The 21,852-nt window shown below is 52.7% G+C and overlaps 1 protein-coding gene and 2 long non-coding RNA genes across 8 annotated transcripts in view; 2 read left to right on the forward strand and 1 right to left on the reverse strand.

Annotated features, from left to right (window-relative positions):
* The first annotated feature begins 1,883 nt into the window (after nucleotides 1–1,883).
* LOC138991846 (uncharacterized) lies at nucleotides 1,884–5,621 on the forward strand. Its single transcript, XR_011467739.1, has 3 exons — nucleotides 1,884–3,073; nucleotides 3,858–3,973; nucleotides 4,789–5,621. It is a non-coding gene; the product is annotated as an uncharacterized lncRNA (long non-coding RNA).
* Nucleotides 3,831–21,852, reverse strand: part of ATP2C2 (ATPase secretory pathway Ca2+ transporting 2) — an 89,325-nt gene continuing 71,303 nt past the window's right edge. For 5 of the 6 annotated variants that reach the window (XM_070388622.1, XM_070388620.1, XM_070388621.1 and 2 more), the window contains 14 exons: nucleotides 21,344–21,445; nucleotides 20,456–20,545; nucleotides 18,268–18,369; nucleotides 16,325–16,481; nucleotides 13,948–14,118; nucleotides 12,861–12,958; nucleotides 12,717–12,767; nucleotides 11,239–11,405; nucleotides 10,752–10,820; nucleotides 10,561–10,677; nucleotides 9,306–9,453; nucleotides 6,027–6,125; nucleotides 5,797–5,938; nucleotides 3,831–4,209 (listed from right to left, as the gene is read on the reverse strand). In XM_070388622.1, coding sequence (XP_070244723.1) covers nucleotides 4,091–4,209; nucleotides 5,797–5,938; nucleotides 6,027–6,125; nucleotides 9,306–9,453; nucleotides 10,561–10,677; nucleotides 10,752–10,820; nucleotides 11,239–11,405; nucleotides 12,717–12,767; nucleotides 12,861–12,958; nucleotides 13,948–14,118; nucleotides 16,325–16,481; nucleotides 18,268–18,369; nucleotides 20,456–20,545; nucleotides 21,344–21,445 — 1,632 coding nt within the window. In that variant the 3' untranslated portion in view covers nucleotides 3,831–4,090. The remainder of the gene's footprint in view (nucleotides 4,210–5,796; nucleotides 5,939–6,026; nucleotides 6,126–9,305; nucleotides 9,454–10,560; nucleotides 10,678–10,751; nucleotides 10,821–11,238; nucleotides 11,406–12,716; nucleotides 12,768–12,860; nucleotides 12,959–13,947; nucleotides 14,119–16,324; nucleotides 16,482–18,267; nucleotides 18,370–20,455; nucleotides 20,546–21,343; nucleotides 21,446–21,852) is intronic. The other variant, XM_070388624.1, reaches the window with a different exon arrangement.
* Nucleotides 5,918–8,666, forward strand: LOC138991847 (uncharacterized). Its single transcript, XR_011467740.1, has 3 exons — nucleotides 5,918–6,145; nucleotides 6,414–6,534; nucleotides 8,085–8,666. It is a non-coding gene; the product is annotated as an uncharacterized lncRNA (long non-coding RNA).

A 21,852-nucleotide genomic window follows, 5' to 3' on the forward strand; every position in this document is an offset into this window, starting at 1 on the left:
TCACACGTGATTTTGTAACCCCGTAATTTTTCCCCACCCCCTGTATTGCCCCTCTCCACTGGTAACCCCTAGTTTGTTCTCTGTATTTGTGAGCCTGCGGCTTTTTTGTTTGATTCGGTAGTTTGTTTCTTAGATTTCACGTATAAGCGATTCCAGACCGTATCCATCTTTGTCTGACTTCACACTGCCCTCCAGGTCCATCCGTGTTGCTGCAAATGGCAGAACCTCATGGGTTTTTAAGGGCTGAGTGTATTCCATGACACACACACATCACATCTTCTTTATCCATTCATCTGTTGATGGACCCACTGTACTTTTTGATTAAAAGATTAGCTCATGCATACATGGCAAAAGAGGTCAAAATGCAAGAGTGTGACCTGAATGCTAAGTCTAACCCCTGTGCCCCTCTAGCCTTTTCTTCCCTAGAGGTAAAGTGTTACACACCCTGGTCTGTCCCTCACCTTTTTTGGGGTAGAAATGCCTCTGTATCTCCCCCTTTGTTCTCCCCACCTGTGTGACGTCCCGTGAGATGGATGCCCCATTCTTTGTGGCGCTCAACCACCCCCGGCTTGGGAATGGTCTGTCTGTAACTGTTCGCCACTGGAGGGAACATAGTTGATGCTCGTCTTTCTGTGGTTCTGTCTGGAGGATGCACCTTTCTTTTTTTTTGTCTGGAGGATGCACCTTTCAAAGCCACGTTACTGGATCAAAAGGTACATGCTTTTTTATCTAGATATTAACAAACAACACACCTCTTTCAAGCTCAGTTTATACTTTTCTTTCAAGCTCAGTTTATACTTTTGAGACCTGGAGTGCCCATGGCCGTGTTTTCACCAACTATTAAAATTTAGTTTATGTGTACCTGCTGCTCAAAAACCGTTTTCTTCTACTACTGTTGTGCTTTCTAGTCCTCCTCCTAAATCTTTGCTCCATCCAAAATGTATTTCCTTTTTTAAAATTTTTTATTCTCTTTAACATTTTTTTTTCCTTTATATTGAACTATAATTGATTTAGAGTGTTGTTAGTTTTAGACATACAGCAAAGTGATTCAGTTTTATGATAAAAAGATGTAAAAGCTATTTCTGTTACTACCTTTTTTTTTTCCTTTCAAATGCTTGATTCTGTCTGATCTTTGGTAGCACTTTGACTACATCTGAAATGTTTGATAGGGGACTTTCCTGGCCATCCAGTGGTTAAAACTCCATGGTTCCCCTGAAGGAACATAGGTGTGACCCTGGTCGGGGCAGTAAGGTCCACATGCCAGGAGACGCAGCCCGAATGCTACCATCATGATGGTATTTTCACAATGGCACTAAATGCTGATGCACGTAGGCAGAACCGACACCAGCTGATGCTGCTGCTTCCTCCCGAAGAACAGGAACACCCAGGTTTGCTGTACATTTGTCACATTTGTCACCGATGACTGAACACTGGGAGGCTCTCAACCTAGTTTTGTACCCAGTTACCTTGCTGCATTCTTTTATCCAGTGGTTCTCGACCTTGAGCCCACGTCAGAATCACCTACAGTCCCCGCTACCTTTTTTTTTTTAACAGAATAGTCAAAATTTTATTTTTTCTTAAAAAGACATGTTTATGTAGATAGGAAAATGTCTGGAAGGTATATAAAAATATACCAAGATCTTAACGCGTTACTTCTTCACGATGGAATGAAGTGACAGTTTTCTTCTCTGCGTGTGCGCTTAGTCGCTCAGTTGAGCCCGACTCTCGTGTGACCAATTGGACTGTAGCCTGCAAGGCTCCTCTGTCCGTGGAATTCTCCCAGGCAAGAATACTGGAGTGGGTTGCCCTTTCCTTCTCCAGGGGATCTTCCCGACCCAGGGATGAAATTCGAGTCTCCTGCACTGCAGGCGGATCCTTCACCTGCCGAGCCGTCGGGGATATATCTTCTCTATAATAGGAAATATTATATATCTCCAGAAACCATACTGCCTTTCCTCCTGCCCCCACACCCCAACCCTGCTGCCTGGAGAACTGTCCCTTGTTCCTTTGTACCACTTGATAGAATTCTAGGCATACAGTTAGACACAAACACAATAAATTTTATTGTTATCATTTTATCAGTTATAATTTCTAAGTCACCAAGAGTTAAGGTACTGTAATGAAGTGACTTGGCCAGGATCACACAACTAATTAAGGGGGGTGTGTGTGTGTGTGTGTGTTGTGTGTTAGTCGCTCAGTTGTGTCCGACTCTGTGACCCCATGGACTCCTCTGGCCATAGGGTTAATCAGAGTGAAATCTAGGGTTCATACTCCTAGTCTTCTTTCTTTTGAAAAAACTTTCATTTACATTTAAACACTTTTATAATAAAAAGAGGGAATATAATTCACCCCCAGAGTTTAGTAGTTCTGGGTAGGGATCTGAGAGTTGACATCGCTAATAAATTCCCAAGTGATGCTGCCATGGCTGGTGTGGGGAACCATACATTGAGAACCACTGCTGGTCATTGCTTCTGTTTATCCATGAATTCTCTGCAGGCCTGCAGCTATTAGGATCTTTTTTTTTTTTTTTTGTCTGAAAAAAATATTTTGCCTTAATTTTCAAAGGATTGTTTTTGCTTTTTTTTTAAAGATATTTTGACATTTTCCCCCAGCACTGTAAAGCATCTTTCTATTATGTCTTGGCTGTGTGACTTCTCTTTTTTCCCTCCAGCTTTCCTGAGATATAACTGACATACAAGACTGTTCAGTTTAAAGTGCACACTGTGCTGATCGCACCTAGTAGGACGGCATACCTGGAAATAAGGATAATTTCCCTTCCTTTCTGATTTCTAGCCCTTTCTTTTTTTCTCTTGGTATTAGAGAATTCTTTCTGAATTTTATTAATAATGATACACCCTTCTCTTTCTTGACCTGAAGTGATCTCAGGTGACCTCAGCCTGCAGTGGCTTGAAGCAGGGTTCTGGTTCCCAGCCAGCGATAGAGGTCAGGTTGCGGCAGTGAGAGAGTGGAAGCCTAGTCCCCAGACCAGTGGTCAGGGACAGGGCAGTGCCAACTGCTGCCCAAGCCTCTGGCCTGCCCTGGAGACGTCGGTCTCACCAGCCCCAACAACCAGGTGAGCTAATTAATTACTTAACACAAATGTCCTTCTCTCTTTCTCTGCTCTCCTGTGGTTTGATTTCTCTGGAAAACCCTGAGGGAGGGGGAGGTTACAGCTGTGGCCGCGTTGCATGGCAGGTGGAGTTCCGTTTCTGGTTCCCCGTGGTCGGTTCTGCCTGGCCACAGATCTCCCTGCCATCTTTCAGCTGCAGGGGTGGACGTGTGTTGAGAGCAGTCTTGGGGCCTCGCCTGGCGTTCCAGTGGTTGGGACTCCACACTTCCACTGCAGGGGGCATGGGTTCCATCGCTCTGAGGGAACTAAGATCCCGTATGCCGCACAGTGTGGCCAAAAAAAGAAAACCCACCACCAACAAAACCAGTCTTGGGGCTCAGGCTGTGGGAAGTCCTGGTTCTGGGGGGAGAGGCCATGCCCTGCTCAGCTTCAGAAGCCCAGGCCCTCTTTGCTGAGGCCGCTCAGGCCGTGACCGGCTCTCGCCATGTGCTCCGGGGTCACGAACACGAGGCTGTGAGTTCCCCACTTGGCCACTTGTAGGTAAGCGCAGATTAAAGCCAACAGAATGATCATCGGGCCCCTGGCATCACCCTTAAAGACAGCCAGAGCCTCCATTTTGTGGGTGAGGAGACGGGCAGAGTGACCAGAAGCCCAGACCCTGCCCCTGCTCCTCCGTCCCCACCCCCCACCCCTTGTCCCCTCCTACCAGGGGCTGCGCGGTACCAAGCTATGGCACAAATACAGAGCCAGACGCGGTTCATAAAAATCACCATCATTTAATAAATAGTGCTGGCTCCTCATGGATCGTCCCAGGGCCCGGCAGCACGGAGCGGCGGATGCACACAGGGACCGAGGACTCAGGGCTGGGCCTGCACGCCCCACCGGCTCCCCAGGAACAGCCAGGTGAGCGGACCCGACACTGGCGTGTCCTCAGGCACGTCTCGGAAGGGACGGGGCAGGCGGAGGGCCACAGTCACATAAAAATAGAGATTTAGGGACCTTCCCACGGGTCAGGGTCCACTATACATCTTCCTGGGGGGTCTGGGCTTTCTGGGCTCTGCAGCAGAACTTTTCACATAGCTTGAAGAGCTCTGACAAGATGAACACAGACGAGGCCAATCCGGTTAAAAGCAATAAATCTACCAACAGACAAAAAGAGAAAAAGGTCAGAGAGTGCACGGCATACCCTCTGGTCCCTAGCCCCTCGATGCCCAGCACTGGCACAATGCCCGGCATGGCCATGGAGCTCTGTCCTCTAGTTTTGGGCAGTTGCAGACAGAGGTGAGGGGCCAGGACCCAGGAGCTGAGGGCCAGACTGTCCATGCCCACCGAGGGGGCAGAGATCTCTCCAACCTGGGATGCAGAACACTGCAGAGCCAGCTCCACCAGGACCTACTGGTCTGTGCAGGCGGCTCTGATCTGGGCTTCCCTGGTGGCTCAGCGGTAAAGAATCTGCCTGCAGTGCAGGAGATGTGGGCCGGGAAGATCCCCTGGAAAAGGAAATGGCAACCCACTCCCATATTCCTGCCTGGAAAAATCCCATGGACAGAGGAGCCTGGAGGGCTACAGTCCATGGGTTGCAAAGAGTTGGGCACGACTGAGCGACTAAACAACAGAGCCGGGCAGCAGGCCTGCCAACTTCGGCTGTGAAGAGAGCCCTCCTGGGGCAGACGTCCCAGGCCGTGGCTCCCAGTCCAGCCCCACCCCGACTCATCCAGGTGGCCTGGCCCCCGAGCCTCTGCGTGGCTCCCTGTTGTCGAGGATTCGTGACAGCCGTGGTGCCTGGCACAGACCTCGCACTTCTTTAGACGAGGTAAGCTGATGGAATTCCCAGTGGATGGAAACAGCTGTAAAAACATTGTTTTTTTCTTTTGTCTGCACTCCCAGTGACCCTGCTTTTTAGATTTCGGGGAAGAAAAAGCTGAGAGTCCCCAAGTATTTAGCATCCTTGTCTCCACCACCTCAGACACAACCAATGGTTTTATGGTCCTCAGATCCTGGGCAGGGCCGGCAGTCTCACCAGCCCCCTTGCCCGCTGGGATCTGAGGTCCCCAGTGGAAGGCTGGGCCGGTGGTCACCCCGGAGCCCTCCCCGCACAGGCTCTGCTCACTGCCGCTCCCCAGGCCTCTTCCTCCCTCTCTGTTCCCGCCCGTCAGTGTTTCAGGCACAGGAGGCCCAGTCACCCTGCACAGCTTTCACGGAAAGATGGTGGGGCTGCCAGAAGCCTGGGGAGGACGCAGGGGAGCACGCCCGGGGCTCCGCCCGGGGCAGGTGTGCTTGGGACCTGGAGGGCCGCAGTCTCTACGTGTGGCCTTCTCAGCAGGAACTGCCGGCCGGCACAGTCCGATCTCCAGGTAAGCAGGGTCCCTGTCACACAGGCCCCATTACAGCCCCCAGCAGGCTGACACACTCCTAGGCCCAGGCAGCATGTCAGAGGCTGAGCCAGCATAGACCGTGGTCCATCCGGCTGCCCCGGGGCCTCCTGTCCCGGGATGGGGAGGGGTGTGGCCAGGGTGTTGTGACCCCTCTGCCCTCCCCTGACTCCCAGCAGGGGCTCCAGCCCCTGAGTCTCGCGCCTTCTCCACACCTGCGTGGCGTCCCCCCCATCCTGCCCGGTGCTCAAGTTCAGGCATGAGCCCAGTCCCCTGGGGACAGGATGGCCCCTCGAGGGGACTTCACGCCCCGGGCAGGCAGTGAGGACAGCCCCCATGAGCCCTCAGACTCACCCAGCGCCCCTAGGCTCTCTGTCTGGAAGACCCTCTGCAGGGGCGGCGTGTAAATGACAGCCAGCTGTCCCAGGATGGAGCCGAGCACAGAGTAGAGGAACGTGCGGTTCCGGAGGAAGCCGATCTCGAAGATCAGCTTGGTCTGTGGGGGAGAAGGGCATAGTCAGCGCACGAGAGCCGCTGGAGCACTGGGTCCGGGAGGCTGCGATCCCGTCCTGCCGGGGGCTCACCTGGGAGCGGCAGGTCAAGGCGTTGAAGAGGTCGAAGAACACGAAGCAGGTGAAGGCCATGGTTGTGGTGCGCGGGGTGCTTGCCCTGTCCTCGGGCATCTGGAACACGAGTGCGCGGGGTGAGGAGGTGTGAGGGAGACGGGGGACCCCTCTCTCGGGACCACTGTGTTAGAACCTGCGCCTGGCTGAGCGCCTGGGCTGGACAAAGGTGGGGCCTCTCCACCTTCCTGAGCTCAGGATGCAGGAAGGAGGCAATCTGCACCTCTTGGGGTGGGATGGGGGCACGCTCGAGAAAAGCTGAGAAGTGGGGGTGATCCAGCGTCCCGGCCAGCCCCTCTCCTGCACCCAGGGTGCCTGCCTCACACGCCTGCCCGATTCTCTACCTAGGTCACTGGCGCTCTCAGCACAGGGGTGCCTGAACCTGCGGGGCCACAGAAAGGTGACCCATGGAAAGACCCCCCTGCCTACAGAGGAGAAAAGACAGTCTCTTCAGACTGGATGGCTATAGGTAAGAGAGTGAAATCAGAACATTCTCTAACACCACACACAGAGATCAACTCAAAATGGATTAAAGATGTAAATGTAAGACTGGATACTGTAAAAATCCGAGAGGAGAACAGGAAAAACACTTGACATAAACCACAGCAACACTTTCTCTGATGCTCCTCAATGGAAGTAACAACGGAAATAAACACGTGGGGCCTCAGTAAACTTGCTTCAGAGTGCGAAATGTAACACAGCAGGGGCTTTTGTGAGTTTGACGTCCCGGAAGGAAGGGCCCGCACCTGGAAGCTTTGGCAGCTGCTGGCCCAGGCCTCCCAGGGCTGGCTGACCCTCAGGCCCAGCAGACCTCGGTCCAAAAGGTAAGTCTGTTGCTTCGTAAAGCCAGTTTAGTGTCCTTGACCCACCTCATTCCTGCTGAGATGCAAGAGGCGTCGTTGCCTGGATGAATAGAGGGTTGCTTTCCAGCCCTGAGACCCTGAGTCAAAGAGCTTGAAGTTTTTCCCATGTGTTTTTAATTGGAGGGTAATTGCTGAACAGTGTTGATTTCTGCCGTACAGCGCCGTGAATCGGCCATGAGTAGGCACATGCTGCCTCCCTCCTGCACCACCATCCTACCTGTCTAGGTCATCACAGAGCTGAGCTCCCTGAGCTACGCTGCAGCGTCCCACTACATGTCTGTCTGACACCGGTAAAGTGGATGTTTTAGTGCTGCTTCCAAGAGCTGGATTCTCACGGAACATTTCTCTGAGGACTTTTCCAGTTGTCCTTGATATTTCTATGCAATGAGGAGTGTCCAGTTTTCAAGTCTCCACAGCTACTTCTGGGGACTTGGCCCCATCTCTGGGATTTGAATGGGACTCATGGCCCATCTTCCTGTCTTAGAAGCTTACAGTGATCTCTGCTCCCCTTGGGGACTCCTCTCTTGCCTTACAGTTTGCCGCTTAGAGTGGAGGCTCAGCAGGCAGGGTGATGGTGCTGCCAGTTCTTTCTGGACCTCTGGCAAAAGGGAGTGACTGGGAAGACCACCGCTCCCCACCAAGGCTGGGTGTTCTTGGTGCGTGCTGCCCACAGCCCTCCACTGTGCTCGGAACCCTTTGCCAGTGCACTAATCTCTTTGGAGATAGTACAATGTCTGAATTAATTACTAACATTTAAAATATTTCCTTTCTTAACTCCCCCATTTGCTTTGCTCGCAGCCTAGTATGTTCCTTCATTTGGCAGAATTCTGCAACGTCACCCACCACTGAGATTGCTCGGTCCCTGATGTATTGCTATTGATTTGTTTCTGGCGGTAGCTTGACCTAAAATGTGTGTAACAAGCAGGCATTTTATGATAAAGCTGTTGTGTTGTGCACGCTCTGTGTGGAATGCAGGGAAAGATCCAGATTCCGCGTGACAGTGCCAAAAAATATAAGTAGCCATTGTTCAAATCACAGCAGGGCTATTTCTCTTTCGTGGCCTTTTAGACTTTTGTTGCCCTAAAATTTCATTTTATTGAAAGCCCGCATTTTCCACCTGGTATTTCTTGACAGGATTTTTTTTTTTCTACTTTAGTTTCTAAAATTCTGTATTTCAAGAAAGAAAACAATTTTGCACAGCAAAGGAAGTCATCAGCAGATGAAAAGACAACCCTCAGAATGGGAGAAAATATTTTCAACTGAAGCAACCAATAACAGATCAGTCTCCAAAATATACAAAAAACCCAATAAAAAAATGGATAGAAGAACCAAATAGACATTTTCCCAAAGACAACGTACAGATAGATGGCCAAGAGGCACATGAAAATATGCTCAACATTGCTAATTATTAGAGAAATGTAAATCAAAACTACAATCAGATACTACCTCCCACCAGTCAGAATGCCCATCATCAAGAAGTCTGTACACACTGGAGAAGGTATGGAGGAGGGCAGCCCTCTTACACTGTGGATGGGAATGTAAATTAGTGCAGCCACTATGCAGAACAGTATGGAAGTTCCTTAAAAAACTAAAAATAGAATTACCTTAAGATCCAGCAGTCCCATTCCTGGGCATATATCTGGAGAAAATCACAATTTGAAAAGATACATGTACCCTGATGTTCGTATCAGCAGAGGAATGGATAAAGAAGGTGTGGTGTGTATGTGCATATATGTTATATATAATGGACTATTACTCAGCCATAAAGAATGAAATAATGCCATTGACAGCAACATGGATGGACCTAGAGATGACCATCCTAAGTCGGACAGAGAAAGACAAATATGATATTGCTGGGTGTGGAATCTAAAAAAAAATTATTCAAATGAACTCATTAATGAAACAGACTTGCAGACTTCAAAAACAAACTTAATGGTTACCAAAGGGGAAATGTGGAGGGATAAATTGGGACTTTAGGATGAATTTATATATAAGGACTTACTGTATACAGCACGGGAACTCTACTCAATATCCTATAATAAACTATAAGGTAAAAAAAAAAATCTGAAAAAGGAGGAATGAATGTATGTATGACTGAACCACTTTGCTGTACACCTGAGGCTAACACAACTGGTGAATCAGCTGTACTCCAAGATAAAAGTTTTTAAAAAAGGTAAGGTCTCCCAAATAGCCACCTCCTGGGACTAAAACAGGAGTCTCTCTCAGAGCTGAGGTTGTTTCCCAGGGGTAACAGCAAGCCGGAGAGGCACCGGGTCCCCTTCTTTCTCTGCCACCTCCGCCCACACCCCATGAAGCCTGAGCCCCGGGGGCGGGGCCTGACCGCCGTGCCTAACTGAGCCCGCGAGGACGCCCTCACCTCCTTCCAGAAGATGAAGAGGGTCCCGCTGATGATGGTGGTGGCCGAGAGGAGGATCCGCAGGACAAGGGCTCGGCTCAGGATCTGGTCCTTGACGTTCCTCGGCGGCTGCCGGAGTGTGTCCTTGTCCACCGGCTCCACACCCAGGCTGCTCGGGACAAAACCGGACGCTTTGAAATAAACCACTGAAGAGACGTGCAGAAGTCGAATGCACAAGGTCATGGTGAAGTGACGCGCCAGGGTCCACGTCGAAGGCCTGGACGGGCGTGTGCAGCGCCTCCAGGTCGTCTTGGTCCTCTGCCCCCTCCCTCATCACCCAGCTCCCCTCGGTTCCTTCCTGGGTACCCCTCACGGCCTGGACCCCGTGGACAGCCCTGCAGGTCCTCCACCTGCGGGGCCATAGAAAAGCCCGCCCTCGGCCAACCTAAGGATCCTGAACAGCGCCTGGCCACCCCATCACCTGGGCCTGGAGGTGATGGGCCTCCCCATCTGGGGCCTGGCCTCGTCCCAGTTGGCCTGGAGAAATGGGATCTGCCTTCAGCCTGCCTTCAGCCAACTCTGAAATAGGATCAGCCAGCAGGGCGGTGTGGGGACACCAAGGAGGTAGCACGCTGGGGGAGACCCCTCCTAGGCAGACACGCTGGGGTCCATCTGTGCTCGCACCCCGTTCCCAGGAAGAGCATGGAGAAGAGGGAAGCCTCTGGCCATGGGGGGAATGAAGCTGTCACTGGCGATGATTAGATCAGTAATAGTAACACTTCAGTGGCCCCACCTACCCTGTGCTCAGACACAGGGAAGCCCCTCGCATGCTCACACAGGCCTCCCCACCTCCAGAGCCCATCCTGCCTCCTGTGTCACTCTGCTGGCCTCACATCCTCTTCTCACTCATCCAGCCACTAATTCCCTAAGTGCCTGCTGTGTGCCGAGCACCACTGCAGAGCCGAGGACCCTGCAGGGAACAAAGCCTTCCCCCACAAAGCTGACATCCTACAGGGGAGATGGATTATGATCAGATAAACAATGAAATAGTTTCCCCTCTAGGCAAAAATAAAGCAGGGTAAAGTGGCTGGGAGGGAGGAGGCTGCTGCCAGGGTAATCAGGGAGGACTTCTTGGAGGCAGTGACCAGAATGCAGGTAGCCCAGGGAGAGCCTTTGAGGCAGAGAGTTTGCCACTGCCTGGCCAGCCCACCAGATGCCTCCTCCCGTGCTCGGTGTGTACCCCTTGTCGTGTGTCCCTGCCAGCCCACTGCCTCACCTCTGCGCCGGCGGCCCGTCCATGATGATGTTGATCCACAGGATCTGCATGGCGTTGAGGGGGTTGGGCAGGTTGCACACGGTGGACAGCGTGATGAGGCTCAAGGCCGAGATGCTCCTGCAGGGCACACACACGGCAGGTCACCAGCTGCTCCCAGACCCGGCCACTAGGGGGCGCCGGCCTGGACTTACGTGCTCAGCTGAAAGCGGACAAAGTTCTTGATGTTATGAAAGATCCCCTTGCCTTCCTCCACTGCGTTCCTGCGAGAGAGGAGAAAGCGTTTACTGACAAAGACGGCAGGGTGGGAAGGGTCAGCCAGCTCTGTTGGTTGCTAAAGGAAGCGATGGTCTCCTTGCTGGCATTCTCGGGAGTGGTAGAGGAGGGGGATGTCCCAATAGGTGTCACCAGCCCCTGGGGACGGGTCCCCGAGCCACGATCACCCTTCTGTCTGAAGATTGCACACAGATCATTCTCTCATCCAAGGCCTGGGACCCCAGCCCTCACCCAGGACTCCCAAAGTGCCTCCTGCCCCTCGGCGATTCACCCAAGAGAACGGGCCCCTGACCCTGCTTTCCGTGGGGTGGGCCTGGGGACGCCGTGTACACCCACCGCAGCAGAGCAGGGGGCCGCCACCCCAGGTGTTTCTGTGACTAAGGAACCACCCGAAGGCCGGCTTACATGATGGCCGAGAACTCGTCGTCCACCAGGATCATGTTGGCGGCCTCCTTGCTGACGTCCGTCCCCGTCTGCCCCATGGCGATGCCGATGTCCGCCGACTTCAGGGCGACCGCGTCGTTCACTCCGTCCCCGGTCATGGCCACAATCGCCCCTGTCTCCTGCAGAGCCTTCAGAAAGAGGAGCCCGGGGAGAGGGGGGCTGCAGCCTGAGCACCTGCCTTCCAGACCCTTCTCTGCCATCGCCCCTCATCTCCCTCCACATCAGGCGAGCCATGACCCTCTCGGCCTCAGCTTTTCCATCTGCAAAGTGGGATCACAGCCCCTCCTTTTCAGGGCTGTGGTGAGCCCTAAACTAAGACCACAGAGGGGACAGTGCCTGTGTCATCCGTCACCATGACAACAAAAACTGGCCACCTGCTTCTACAAGGATGAAGTAACCAGCCACTGCAGCCGCTGACCTTCCACACACCCCAAAAGCAGCTCAGGGTGTAGATGAGGAGGGAGGGAGAAACCCACAGAACAGGCTATTTTCAGGGGCGGATGTTACAAGCCTCGATTCTTACATCCTTTCATATCCAGAAAAGCACTAAAAAGTCATCAACAGAGACGTCAGCTCCTCGTGACTAGCACCAAGCCTCCGCTATAACGTGTGCCGTCAGCACGGCACCAGAGTTGCATGTCTGGTGTCACAGAGTCCCTCCATCTGTCCTCCCCGCTCTGGGGCGGTTCCTCAGCGCTACCTGAGGTGCTGTCTCTGGGCTATCGTCCTCATTCTGCCTCAAGTAAAACTCAAAACTCCCACGGTGTGCTTGATTTTTTTCAGTTGACAACCATTAACAAAGAATAATCAGTTTGTCCCCATGTGAATCCATGTCGTGCCCAATAGGTATTAATATTTTCTTTGAAGAATGACTGGCACAGAGACTCATTCTGTAGAACTAAAAAACCACCAAGTAACACAGAAGAGAAAAACACAAGCGTTAAAGAGCAACTTTCAAAGCATCCGTGTGCAGGAAAAGCACATGTCTGCAGGAGCCTCTCACTCCAGCCCTCTTGTTTTTGAAGCACCGTCACACCAGCTCTTCCTGGGCACTGCTGTGGGCCAGGCAGCTGTAAAGGCTTCACGGGCTGGCTTCATTTCACCCTCTTCTCTCCTGCCTTGTGAATTAGCTGGTATTGCTCACATTCTCCCCAGTTTACAGATGAGGAAACTAAGGCCTGGAGTTAATACACCAAATTAATACACCAAGAAGCACCCGACTAACCAAGGCTGGCCTCTGCATTCCTCCCTTTCCACCACCCAGTTCCCACTCCCTGCCTTTGGTGGACGCAGCACAGGGCCTCCCCAGTTCTCCTCTCCCCAGAGGCCGGGGCAGCTGCCCTGGGGCCCCCACTGGGCCACCCGTGAGCAGAGCCGCCACCCGCCCCCTACCCACCTCGAGCTGTGCCCCGAGGGACCAGAAGAGGCGCATGACTGACCTTGATGATTTTGAGTTTGTGCTTTGGGCTGGTCCTGTAGAAGACGGACACCTGGAGCCGGAGCCGGAGAGGACGGAGCATCAGTGCTGAGGACCGGGCAGCCCCGCCCTGCCCCCGCCGGCGAGCCCCGGAGGGGGACCCCACCTTCCCGATGTGCTCGGCCAGCTCTCCCTGCTCGGCGCTTTCCACCTCTTCCCCGGACATGGCGCTCAGCTTCCCATTGCACAGACCGACGTTCCTTCCTGGGACGGGAAGGGGATGGTCCCTTCTGAGGGCCTGAGCCTGTGGTCCCTGCCCTCACCCCTCACTGCGCCTGCCTGACATCTGGCCCTTCCTTGGCCACTGGGAGAAACAAGAACAAAACCACCACTGCTCCAGTTGGAGAGCTATGCTGCTATGCTGTGCGTGCCCTCAGTCGTGTCTGACTCTGCGGCCCTGTGGACTGCAGCCCGCCAGGCTCCTCTGTGCATGGGATTCTCCAGGCAGGAATACTGGAGCGGGTTGCCACTCCCTTCTCCAGGCGGTCTTCCTGACCCAGGGACTGAATCTGCGTCTCTTGCGTCTCCCGCACTGCAGGCTGACTCTTTACCCCTGGCCCCACCTGCTACGGTATGTGACCTTAATTCCATCCACAGAACAAACTGGCAACAAAGGCCTTATGACCCCCACTTTAGAGATGAGGCAACTGAGAGGGAGGTGGTTTTCCCAAGGTCACAGGGCAGGTAAGTGCTAAGACTGGACCTGCCATGGTTCTTTCTGTCTGATTCCAGAGTCTGAGATCTTCCCCCAGTGCCAGGCTGCCTCAAGACAAGAGGGGGAAGAAGACCAAGGTGCGACACCCCTCCCAACAGTAATAAACGCAGTAGGAGGAGGAGGGGGGAGCTGGTCCTCTGCCGAGGAAGAGCCTGAGGGTCAGAGTGGCTCACTGGTTTGCTCAGGGCACATGGCTAGTGGCACAAGGCAGACTGGGCCTGTGGAGATGAGGTGTGATCGTGGGTGGACGGACAGCCCGAGCACACAGAAGCTTCTCAGTGCGCTTGACGTCCTTCCCTCTTTGGGAGAACCTGCTGACGTTTGAGAGACAAACACCCACTCGGGCGGTGGGATGTGGGTCCTTGAGCCTCAGAAATCTCTCCCTAGCACGTGGAAGGCAGGCGTGAGCTCTGCTGACCAGGTCCCTCGAGGAATAAGCGCTGGTGGTGGCCCGTGCCCTCCAGCCCTCCCCGGGTACCTATCGCCAAGGCCGTCTCCAGAGCATCCCCCGTTATCATCTTCACGGACAAGCCCGACTCCGAGAGAACCTGGACTGCTTCCTTCACGCCAGCCCTGGGAGGGTCGATGATTCCGATGAGACCCAGAAACGTCAGCTTCCCCAGCTCGGGCCCGGAGGCCAGGGCCAGCACTGTGGACAGAGCAGGAAGGTTTGGAAAACTTTCGTCCCCAGTCGGCCCGGCCCCCACCCCATCCGCGAGGGGCTGGGCCCTAAGTGCCTGGACCACAGTGGGAAGGGAAGGTATTCTCAGTGGTCCTCAGGCCCATGCAGGGCAGCAGCTTTTGACAGCTCACCCAAGATGGGGAGCAGGGCCAGTGACAACACGTCCCATGAGAAACGGGACCCTGTCCACCGGCAGCGGTGTCCCACCCAAGGGAAGCGGCCAGGAGAACGTCTGCGGGCTGGCACACGGGATGTTTCGACAGCCTGCTGTCTATAATTGCTCTGCCCTTCTCGGTCACTGCCAGCAGACTTGGGGTGGCAGCTACCAAGTCACGAAAAGTGTGCGGGAGGAACACAGGTGAGAGGACCATGTTTCAGCAGCACAGAAGCCAGGCCCAGCTCGGGACGATGTTCTGAGGAGGGTGCTGTGAGAACTGACCTTACTGTGTCACCTTACTGATACTGGAGGGAGGCTGTGGCCAAGAAGTTTCAGCTGTGACCCCTCAGTCATCAAACTGTGCTGGAGATGCAGGGGGTGCGTACCAGTGATGCTGGGGACGTGTACCAGTGATGCAGGGGGCGTGTACCAGTGATGCTGGGGACATGTACCAGTGATGCAGGGGGCGTGTACCGGGGATGCAGGGGGTGTGTACCGGTAATGCTGGGAACGTGTACCAGTGATGCTGGGGGCATGTGCCAGAGATGCAGGGGGCGTGTACCAGTGATGCTGGGAACATGTACCAGTGATGCTGGGAACATGTACTAGTGATGCTGGGGGGCATGTGCCAGAAATGCAGGGGGTGTGTGCCGGTGATGCTGGGGGAGTGTGCCGGAGATGCAGGGGTGTGTGCTGGAGATGCAGGGGACGTGTACCAGTGATGCTGGGGATGTGTACCAGTGATGTAGGGAGCGTGTGCCAGAGATGCAGGGGGTATGCGCCAATGATGCTGGGGGAGTGTGCCGGAGATGCAGGGGGCGTGTACCGGTAATGCTGGGAACGTGTACCAGTGATGCTGGGGGCATGTGCCAGAGATGCAGGGGGCGTGTACCAGTGATGCTGGGAACATGTACCAGTGACGCTGGGGGCATGTGCTGGGGATGCAGGGGGTGTGTACCAGTGATGCTGGGGGCGTGTGCCGGGGATGCTGGGAGCGTGTGCCGGAGATGCAGGGGGTGTGTGCTGGAGATGCAGGGGGCGTGTGCCGGGGATGCAGGGGGTGTGTACCAGTGATGCTGGGGACAGGTACCAGTGATGCAGGGAGTGTATGCCAGGGATGCAGGGGGTGTGTACCAGTGATGCTGGAGACGGATGCTGTGGATGTGTACCAGTGATGCTGGGGGCGTGTGCCAGAGATGCAGGGGGTGTGTGCCGGTGATGCTGGGGATGTGTACCGGTGATGCTGGGGGCGTGTACCGGTGATGCTGGGAGCGTGTACCAGAGATGCAGGGGGTGTGTGCCGAAGATGCTGGGGGTGTGTGTCAGTGATTTGGGTGCCATGCCTCCCTTCCTACCTGCCCTGCTAACCTCTGTCCCAGAGATCTGCCACATCCTCACCTTCAACACTTGTCAGTGAGCTACTAGCAATTTATAATTCCTGCCCCCTGAAAAGAAAAACTAAGGCAATTGAAACCAATATAGCAAGCCAACGCTGCTCAGTTTCCCCTGAGGGAGTACACATGTTCCAGAGTGTTTTTAGACACTTTCTCTGATAACAGACAGGCTGGCACATGACAGCAGGGAGTCTGACTTAATGTTCAGCCCATCAGGGAAGGTGTCGGCTCTGGTGCAGCAAGCTGGAAATGGCCAAGAAATGAAATGTCTGTTCATTTACAAGAACCGTGGCTTTTCCTGAAAGCAGGCCTTGAGCAAGATGACCAATTAGGAAAATCAACGTTTCTGGGGCGGCCTGTTCACATGTCTTAGAAAACTCAGGACCTCTCCTCGCACATACGAGGTACATCTGGGTTAACGGGTGTCATCTGGCAGCTAGGATGTGGAGGGCGTCCTATGTTTCATCTGCCCAGGAGGGTCCACCCTGGCTTTTCCCCCATCAGCGCTCTACCTGACGCCCCTCTGATCATTATCGTGTTGACCAGGGACCATGCGTTATGACCCTTGAGAAGTCAGCATCCTGTGCGGACTCAGCATAGGGCTGGGAACACAGCCACTGACCTCGCAGGCCCAGGGATCCCATCTTCTTCTCCTCCTGCTGGCAGAAGGCTCGCTGCTGGGGCGTCAGCGGCAGGGGGATGCCCCCATGGTTGTACATGGCGCAGTAACGAATCACCTCCTCAAAGGCCCCCTTCATGAAGTACATATCTTCCCGCTCCTTGGAAAATACAGAGGGAAAAACATTGGCAGTCACTGCCTGCTTCAGCTCCTGGTGACCATCACCTTGTCCACACGGAGGTGTTCACAGTGGGGTCATTGATCTGTTTCAGTTAATGATGATGGTCTGGGATAAATGACCCCACCGGGAAGAGAAGTTACAGGAAGTCCATGTGATGGAACCACACGCAGCCCAGAGAGGGCTGATCTGTGACCCGGACACCCGCCCCCTGCATCAGGGCCCCTGGTCAGTTGTTGCTCAGAGCATCCACATGTTTCATGAACTGGTCATATCCCAGCTTTTACATGTGTGACTGACTCCTAGGTGTCCAGTTCAGGGAGACTTCCGAGCGAGGGAGGCACCATGAACTTGGCTTATGAGGATGAACCCAAACGAGCAGCTGACCCTTTTCTGGTGTATCTGTTAGGCTCTGTCTCCCCTAGACCGTAAGCTCCAGGTGGCAGGTGCCTTGTCAGTATGACCCCAGCCCTAGCACAGCGCCCACTTGCTCATGGTAGACAGTGAAGGCACTTGTATGCACTGACACGGAAAGCTGTCCCAGACATCATTTAAGGGAAAAGAACAGATAACACACTATACACAGCAGGACCTTCTTTAGAAACTACCACCCCACATGTTGCTACCTGCACCTGCAGACTCTGGAAGGCTCGATCTCTGACTGCTGAGGGGCATAGTGGGGATGGGCGGTGGGCAGAAAGAGAAAAGGGGCAGGATTGTCAGAAGGGTCCACTTTTTAAGTCACATTTCTATCTTTTTTTTTTTCAATGAAAATATATTATCATTGCCTTAGGGGGAAAATAAGATTTGAAGGTATTACAACATTGAAAAAAGTCCAGAACGCCTCTTAAGTACCGGGAATCTGTATTATACTCGTCCACTCACGGCAAAGACCTGGGATAAGCTGGCCGAGCTGCTTGCCACCGTGAATGAGATGGAAAATCTCAGCATAGACAAGACATGGCAGGTTCCAGCAAGAGCAGAAAGTTTGGAGCAAAAGGTGGAAGGCAATAAAAATCTTTTTAAAGAGAAAGAAAAGGTTTTTTGTTTTTTTTTTTGTTTTTGTTTTTGTTTTTCAGTAGAAGATCTGAAAAGCTACAGAAAATGTAAAAAAAGGGGAGGGGGAAGATAGGGTGGGCTGTCTCACCCAGGGATAGCTGGTAAGAGCTTGGTACATATTCCCCTTGGTGGCTTAGAACATACATGTGCACACACACGTGAGGTCATCCGTCTATGGTGGGCACGAGGGGTGCGTCCCGGATCGTTCCCCCATTGCAACAGTTACATGAGCTCATACGTGTAAAGAACCCAGCATGCAGCAATGTGACAAAAGGAGCCCAAGTTAGCAACGGGCTCAGCGTCATCAGTAGGAGCCTGTAGTCACTCTGGTAGGAATTACTCAGTCACTGTACTGCAGGCCGCTGAGTCTCATACCTGAACTTGCATCAGAACCCCCAGCAAACACAGACGACTGGACTCCACCCCTGGAACATCTGATGCTGAGTCTGGGGTACAGCCTGAGAATCTGCATTTCAAACAAATTCCAAGGAGATGCTGCTGCTGGTCTGGGACCCCACTTTGAGGACCAGAGATTCAGAAGACAATCTCGAAAGTGGCCCCAAGATACTCAGAGCTTTCATCGCCATCAACTGTATTTTCACATCTTCGGATGTCATAGAAGCAGCTGGGAACTTGAAACTCATCTCCTGACCTCTGCATTTTGCTTTGCTGGGGTGGGGGCTGGAAGGGGGCAGAGAGACAACCTCACCTCATTCTTGGAGCTGCACTGAACTGCCATCCACTTCTGCTCCGAACTGAACGGGATCTCTTTCTTTCGGATGTATGAATCTTTAATATCGCCTAAGTCCATCTGGGATAATAAATGGGATGTTTTCAGTGAGTCATCCTAAACCAATCTCTATGCAAAGCTCTGTCCATTTAAATTATTCATTATTCAAACCACCTCGGGCAGATGAGAAATCCAAGCGTTTAGGTCACGGAGAAAGGCCATGGGGTTTCTGCCAGGAGGAATGTTTCAGACTTGAAGAGCTGGCAGAAGGAGCCCCTGGGAGTGTGTGCGGGCGGCCAGCCCTCGGGTCCCTGCCAGTGACGTTCAATTGATCTCTGATGCTTTCAGGTCAGTTCCTGGACAGGTCTGAGCCTCTACTTCCCCAGATGTAAACCAACCCTAATGCATCCCACTGCCCACTCACGGGGTGAAAATGGGTCCTTAAGGGGTGAAAAAATCTAGTCCTTTTATGTATAAAGCACACACAAAAAAACGCATACAGTATAGGAACAGACATGTAGTACATCTGTGACATTAAATACCTGTACTCCTGCCTGTGTTAGTTGCTCAATCATGTCCGACTCTTTGTGACCCCATGGACTGTAGCCCGCCAGGCTCCTCTGTCCATGGGATTCTCCAGGCAAGAATACTAGAGTGGGTTGCCATGCTTCCTCCAGGGAACCTTCCTGACCCAGGGATCAAATCCAGGTCTCCCGCATTGCAGGCAGATTCTTTACTGTCTGAGCCACCAGGGAAGGGTGGTGGGAACCTCCCTGGTGGCTCAGTGGTTAGGCCTTCACCTTTCAAAGAAAGGGGTGTGGGTTCCATCCCTGATTGGGGAGCTAAGAACTCACGTACCTCGAGGCCAAAAAACCAAAACATAAAACCAAAAGCAATGTTGTAACAAATTCAATGAAGACTTTAAAAATGGCCCATATTTTTAAAAAAAAATCTTAAAAAAAAAATCTCATGGAGGGAGTGATTAGGGGAAAAACACCTTAAAAGCCTCCTAAGAGGGTGCTTATTTAACTTATATGCAGAGCACATCATGAGAAATGCTGGGCTGGATGAAACATAAGCTGGGATCAATATTCCTGGGAGAGATATCAATAACCTCAGATATGCAGATAACACCACCCTTATGGCAGAAAGGGAAGAAGAGTTAAAGAGCCTCTTGATGAAAGTGAAAGAGCAAAGTGAAAAAGTTGGCTTAGCTCAACATTCAGGAAACTAAGATCATGGCATCTGGTCCTATCACTTGGTGGCAAATAGATGGGGAAACAATGGAAACAGTCAGAGACTTTATTTGGGGGGGCTATAAAATCACTGCAGATGGAGACTGCAGCCATGAAATTAAAAGACGCTTGCTCCTTGGAAGAAAAGTTATGACCAACCTAGACAGCATATTAAAAAGCAGACACGTTACTTTGCCAACAAAGGTCAATCTAGTCAAAGCTATGGTTTTTCCAGTAGTCACGTATGGATGTGAGAGTTGGACTATAAAGAAAGCTGAGCGCCGAAGATTTGATGCTTTTGGACTGTGGTGTTGGAGAAGACTCTTGAGAGTCCCTTGGACTGCAAGGAGATCCAACCAGTCAATCCTAAAGGAGGTCAGTCCTGGGTGTTCATTGGAGGGACTGATGCTGAAGCTGAAACTCCAATATTTTGGCCACCTGATGCAAAGAACTGACATTTGAAAAGACCCTGATGCTGGGGAAGATTGAAGGTGGGAGGAGAAGGGGACAAAAGAGGATGAGATGGTTGGATGGCATCACCGACTCAATGGACAGGAGTTTGAGTAAACTCTGGGAGTTGGTGATGGACAGGGAGGCCTGGCATGCTGCAGTCCATGGGGTTGCAAAGAGTTGGACGTGACTGAGCGACTGAATGAAGAGTGTGTCATGGGTTACGTGTATCCCTAAAGACACATTGAAGGTCTAACTCCCCAGGGCCTGTGATGGGGTCTGATGTGGAAATAAGGTCTTTGCAGGTGTGACAATGTTAAGATGAGGTCATTGGGGGAGCTGATTCCGGTATGACTGGTGTCCTTTAAGGAAGAGGACCCGGCCACGTGAGGACCTGCCTCACTCAGACAGGACTTTGAATCCCGCTACTAATCCGGCTCCCAGTGAAAGAACTGCCCACGCGGACAGCACAGACCTCCTACCTTCATTGCCAAGGCCACCAAGGCGCCCTCTGTCGGCTGCCCCATCACGGTGTTTTTTCTGATGATGGCATTGTTGGCAACACAGCCTGCCTGCAAAGCAGGGAGGGGTTTCTGAAGGTCATTTGTTAGTATTTGGAGCTGCACCCGTCGGGGTCCCAGGCGCGCTCAGGCATGTGAAAAGGTCCAGCCCTGAAGGCTTGACCAGTTTTCGGGGCTGGGCTGGGGTGGGAGGGAAGGACGAATTTACTCTTCAAAATGTGCCAGAGTCCCCACTGTGCAAAAGCCACATGGTAACACCGGGTTGACCAGAAAGTTCGTTCAGGTTTTTCCATCACATTTGAATGTACTTTTCAGCCAACCCAATAATTTACTGACTCAGCAGAATGCTAGCTGTCACAAAGCCATCCTAAGGACTGAGAGTGGGAAGGCAGGCAGACTGGGGGTCACGCGTATGAGGCCCCGCTGACGGGGACACAGCCTTCTAATCAGGGTGACGAAGGGTCTTGGGATCAGACTGTGGTGACCACCTCGCGAACACACTGTGACCCACTGAGCTGTACTCTCCGCAGTGGCGAATTCTGTGGCAGGTGATCTATTGCTCAATTTAAAATAATAACTGAAAAAGTAGAAACAGCTAAGAAAGGAACACGGGTGAATGCAGGGGTGTGCGGGGAGGGAGCAAGCAGCGGGAGCAGGGGCTCCCAGTTCTTCCCTGACCTCCCACCTCTCCATCTCTATCTGGGCCGTTTCCATAACCTGACCCCTGGGGTGTGGCCCGGTTGTCACCAAGAACCAGTCGGTCCAACTGCCGTCTCTATCTGCAGACAGAACCCATCAGCTCTGTTCAAGGCGAGTGTTTATCTCCACGGCGGCACTCTTGATGCTTACCTCCACTAACTTCCCCACCGAGACGTTGGAAAACTGCTTAATGACTTCCTTGGAGGGTAAAAGGCAGACAGTCCCATTGCCGTTGTAGCCAACTCCGCTGACCTGCAGGGCAAAGCCGCAGATAGGGGTGTCCCTGGGAGGCAAAGAGTCGCTCCCCTGGCTGGCACGTATCTTTTTTCTGGGGGGAGGGTCCACCCTTGAGGACAGGGTCCCACCATGAGCAAGGCTTCAAGCATGACCGTGTCCCCTGCAGAACTAAGTATTCATCAGACACCCAGTGCACTTCAGTATTGCAACAGGGCATCTTGCAGTCAGTAAAAACTATGGCTGTGAAGACCAAATAGTAGCATATAAGACTGCTTATGTTCTAGAATGGGGGTGGACAAGCTTGTTATAGAGCCAGACAGCAAATGTTTTAGCCTTTGAAGCCCATACAATCTGAGTCGCAGTCACTCAGTGGTTGGCGTGCAAAAGGAACCGCGGACAGTGTGCAAACCACCAGGTATAGC

This window comes from Bos mutus, chromosome 18, assembly GCF_027580195.1.
Source record: "Bos mutus isolate GX-2022 chromosome 18, NWIPB_WYAK_1.1, whole genome shotgun sequence".
Taxonomy (NCBI): domain Eukaryota; kingdom Metazoa; phylum Chordata; class Mammalia; order Artiodactyla; family Bovidae; genus Bos; species Bos mutus.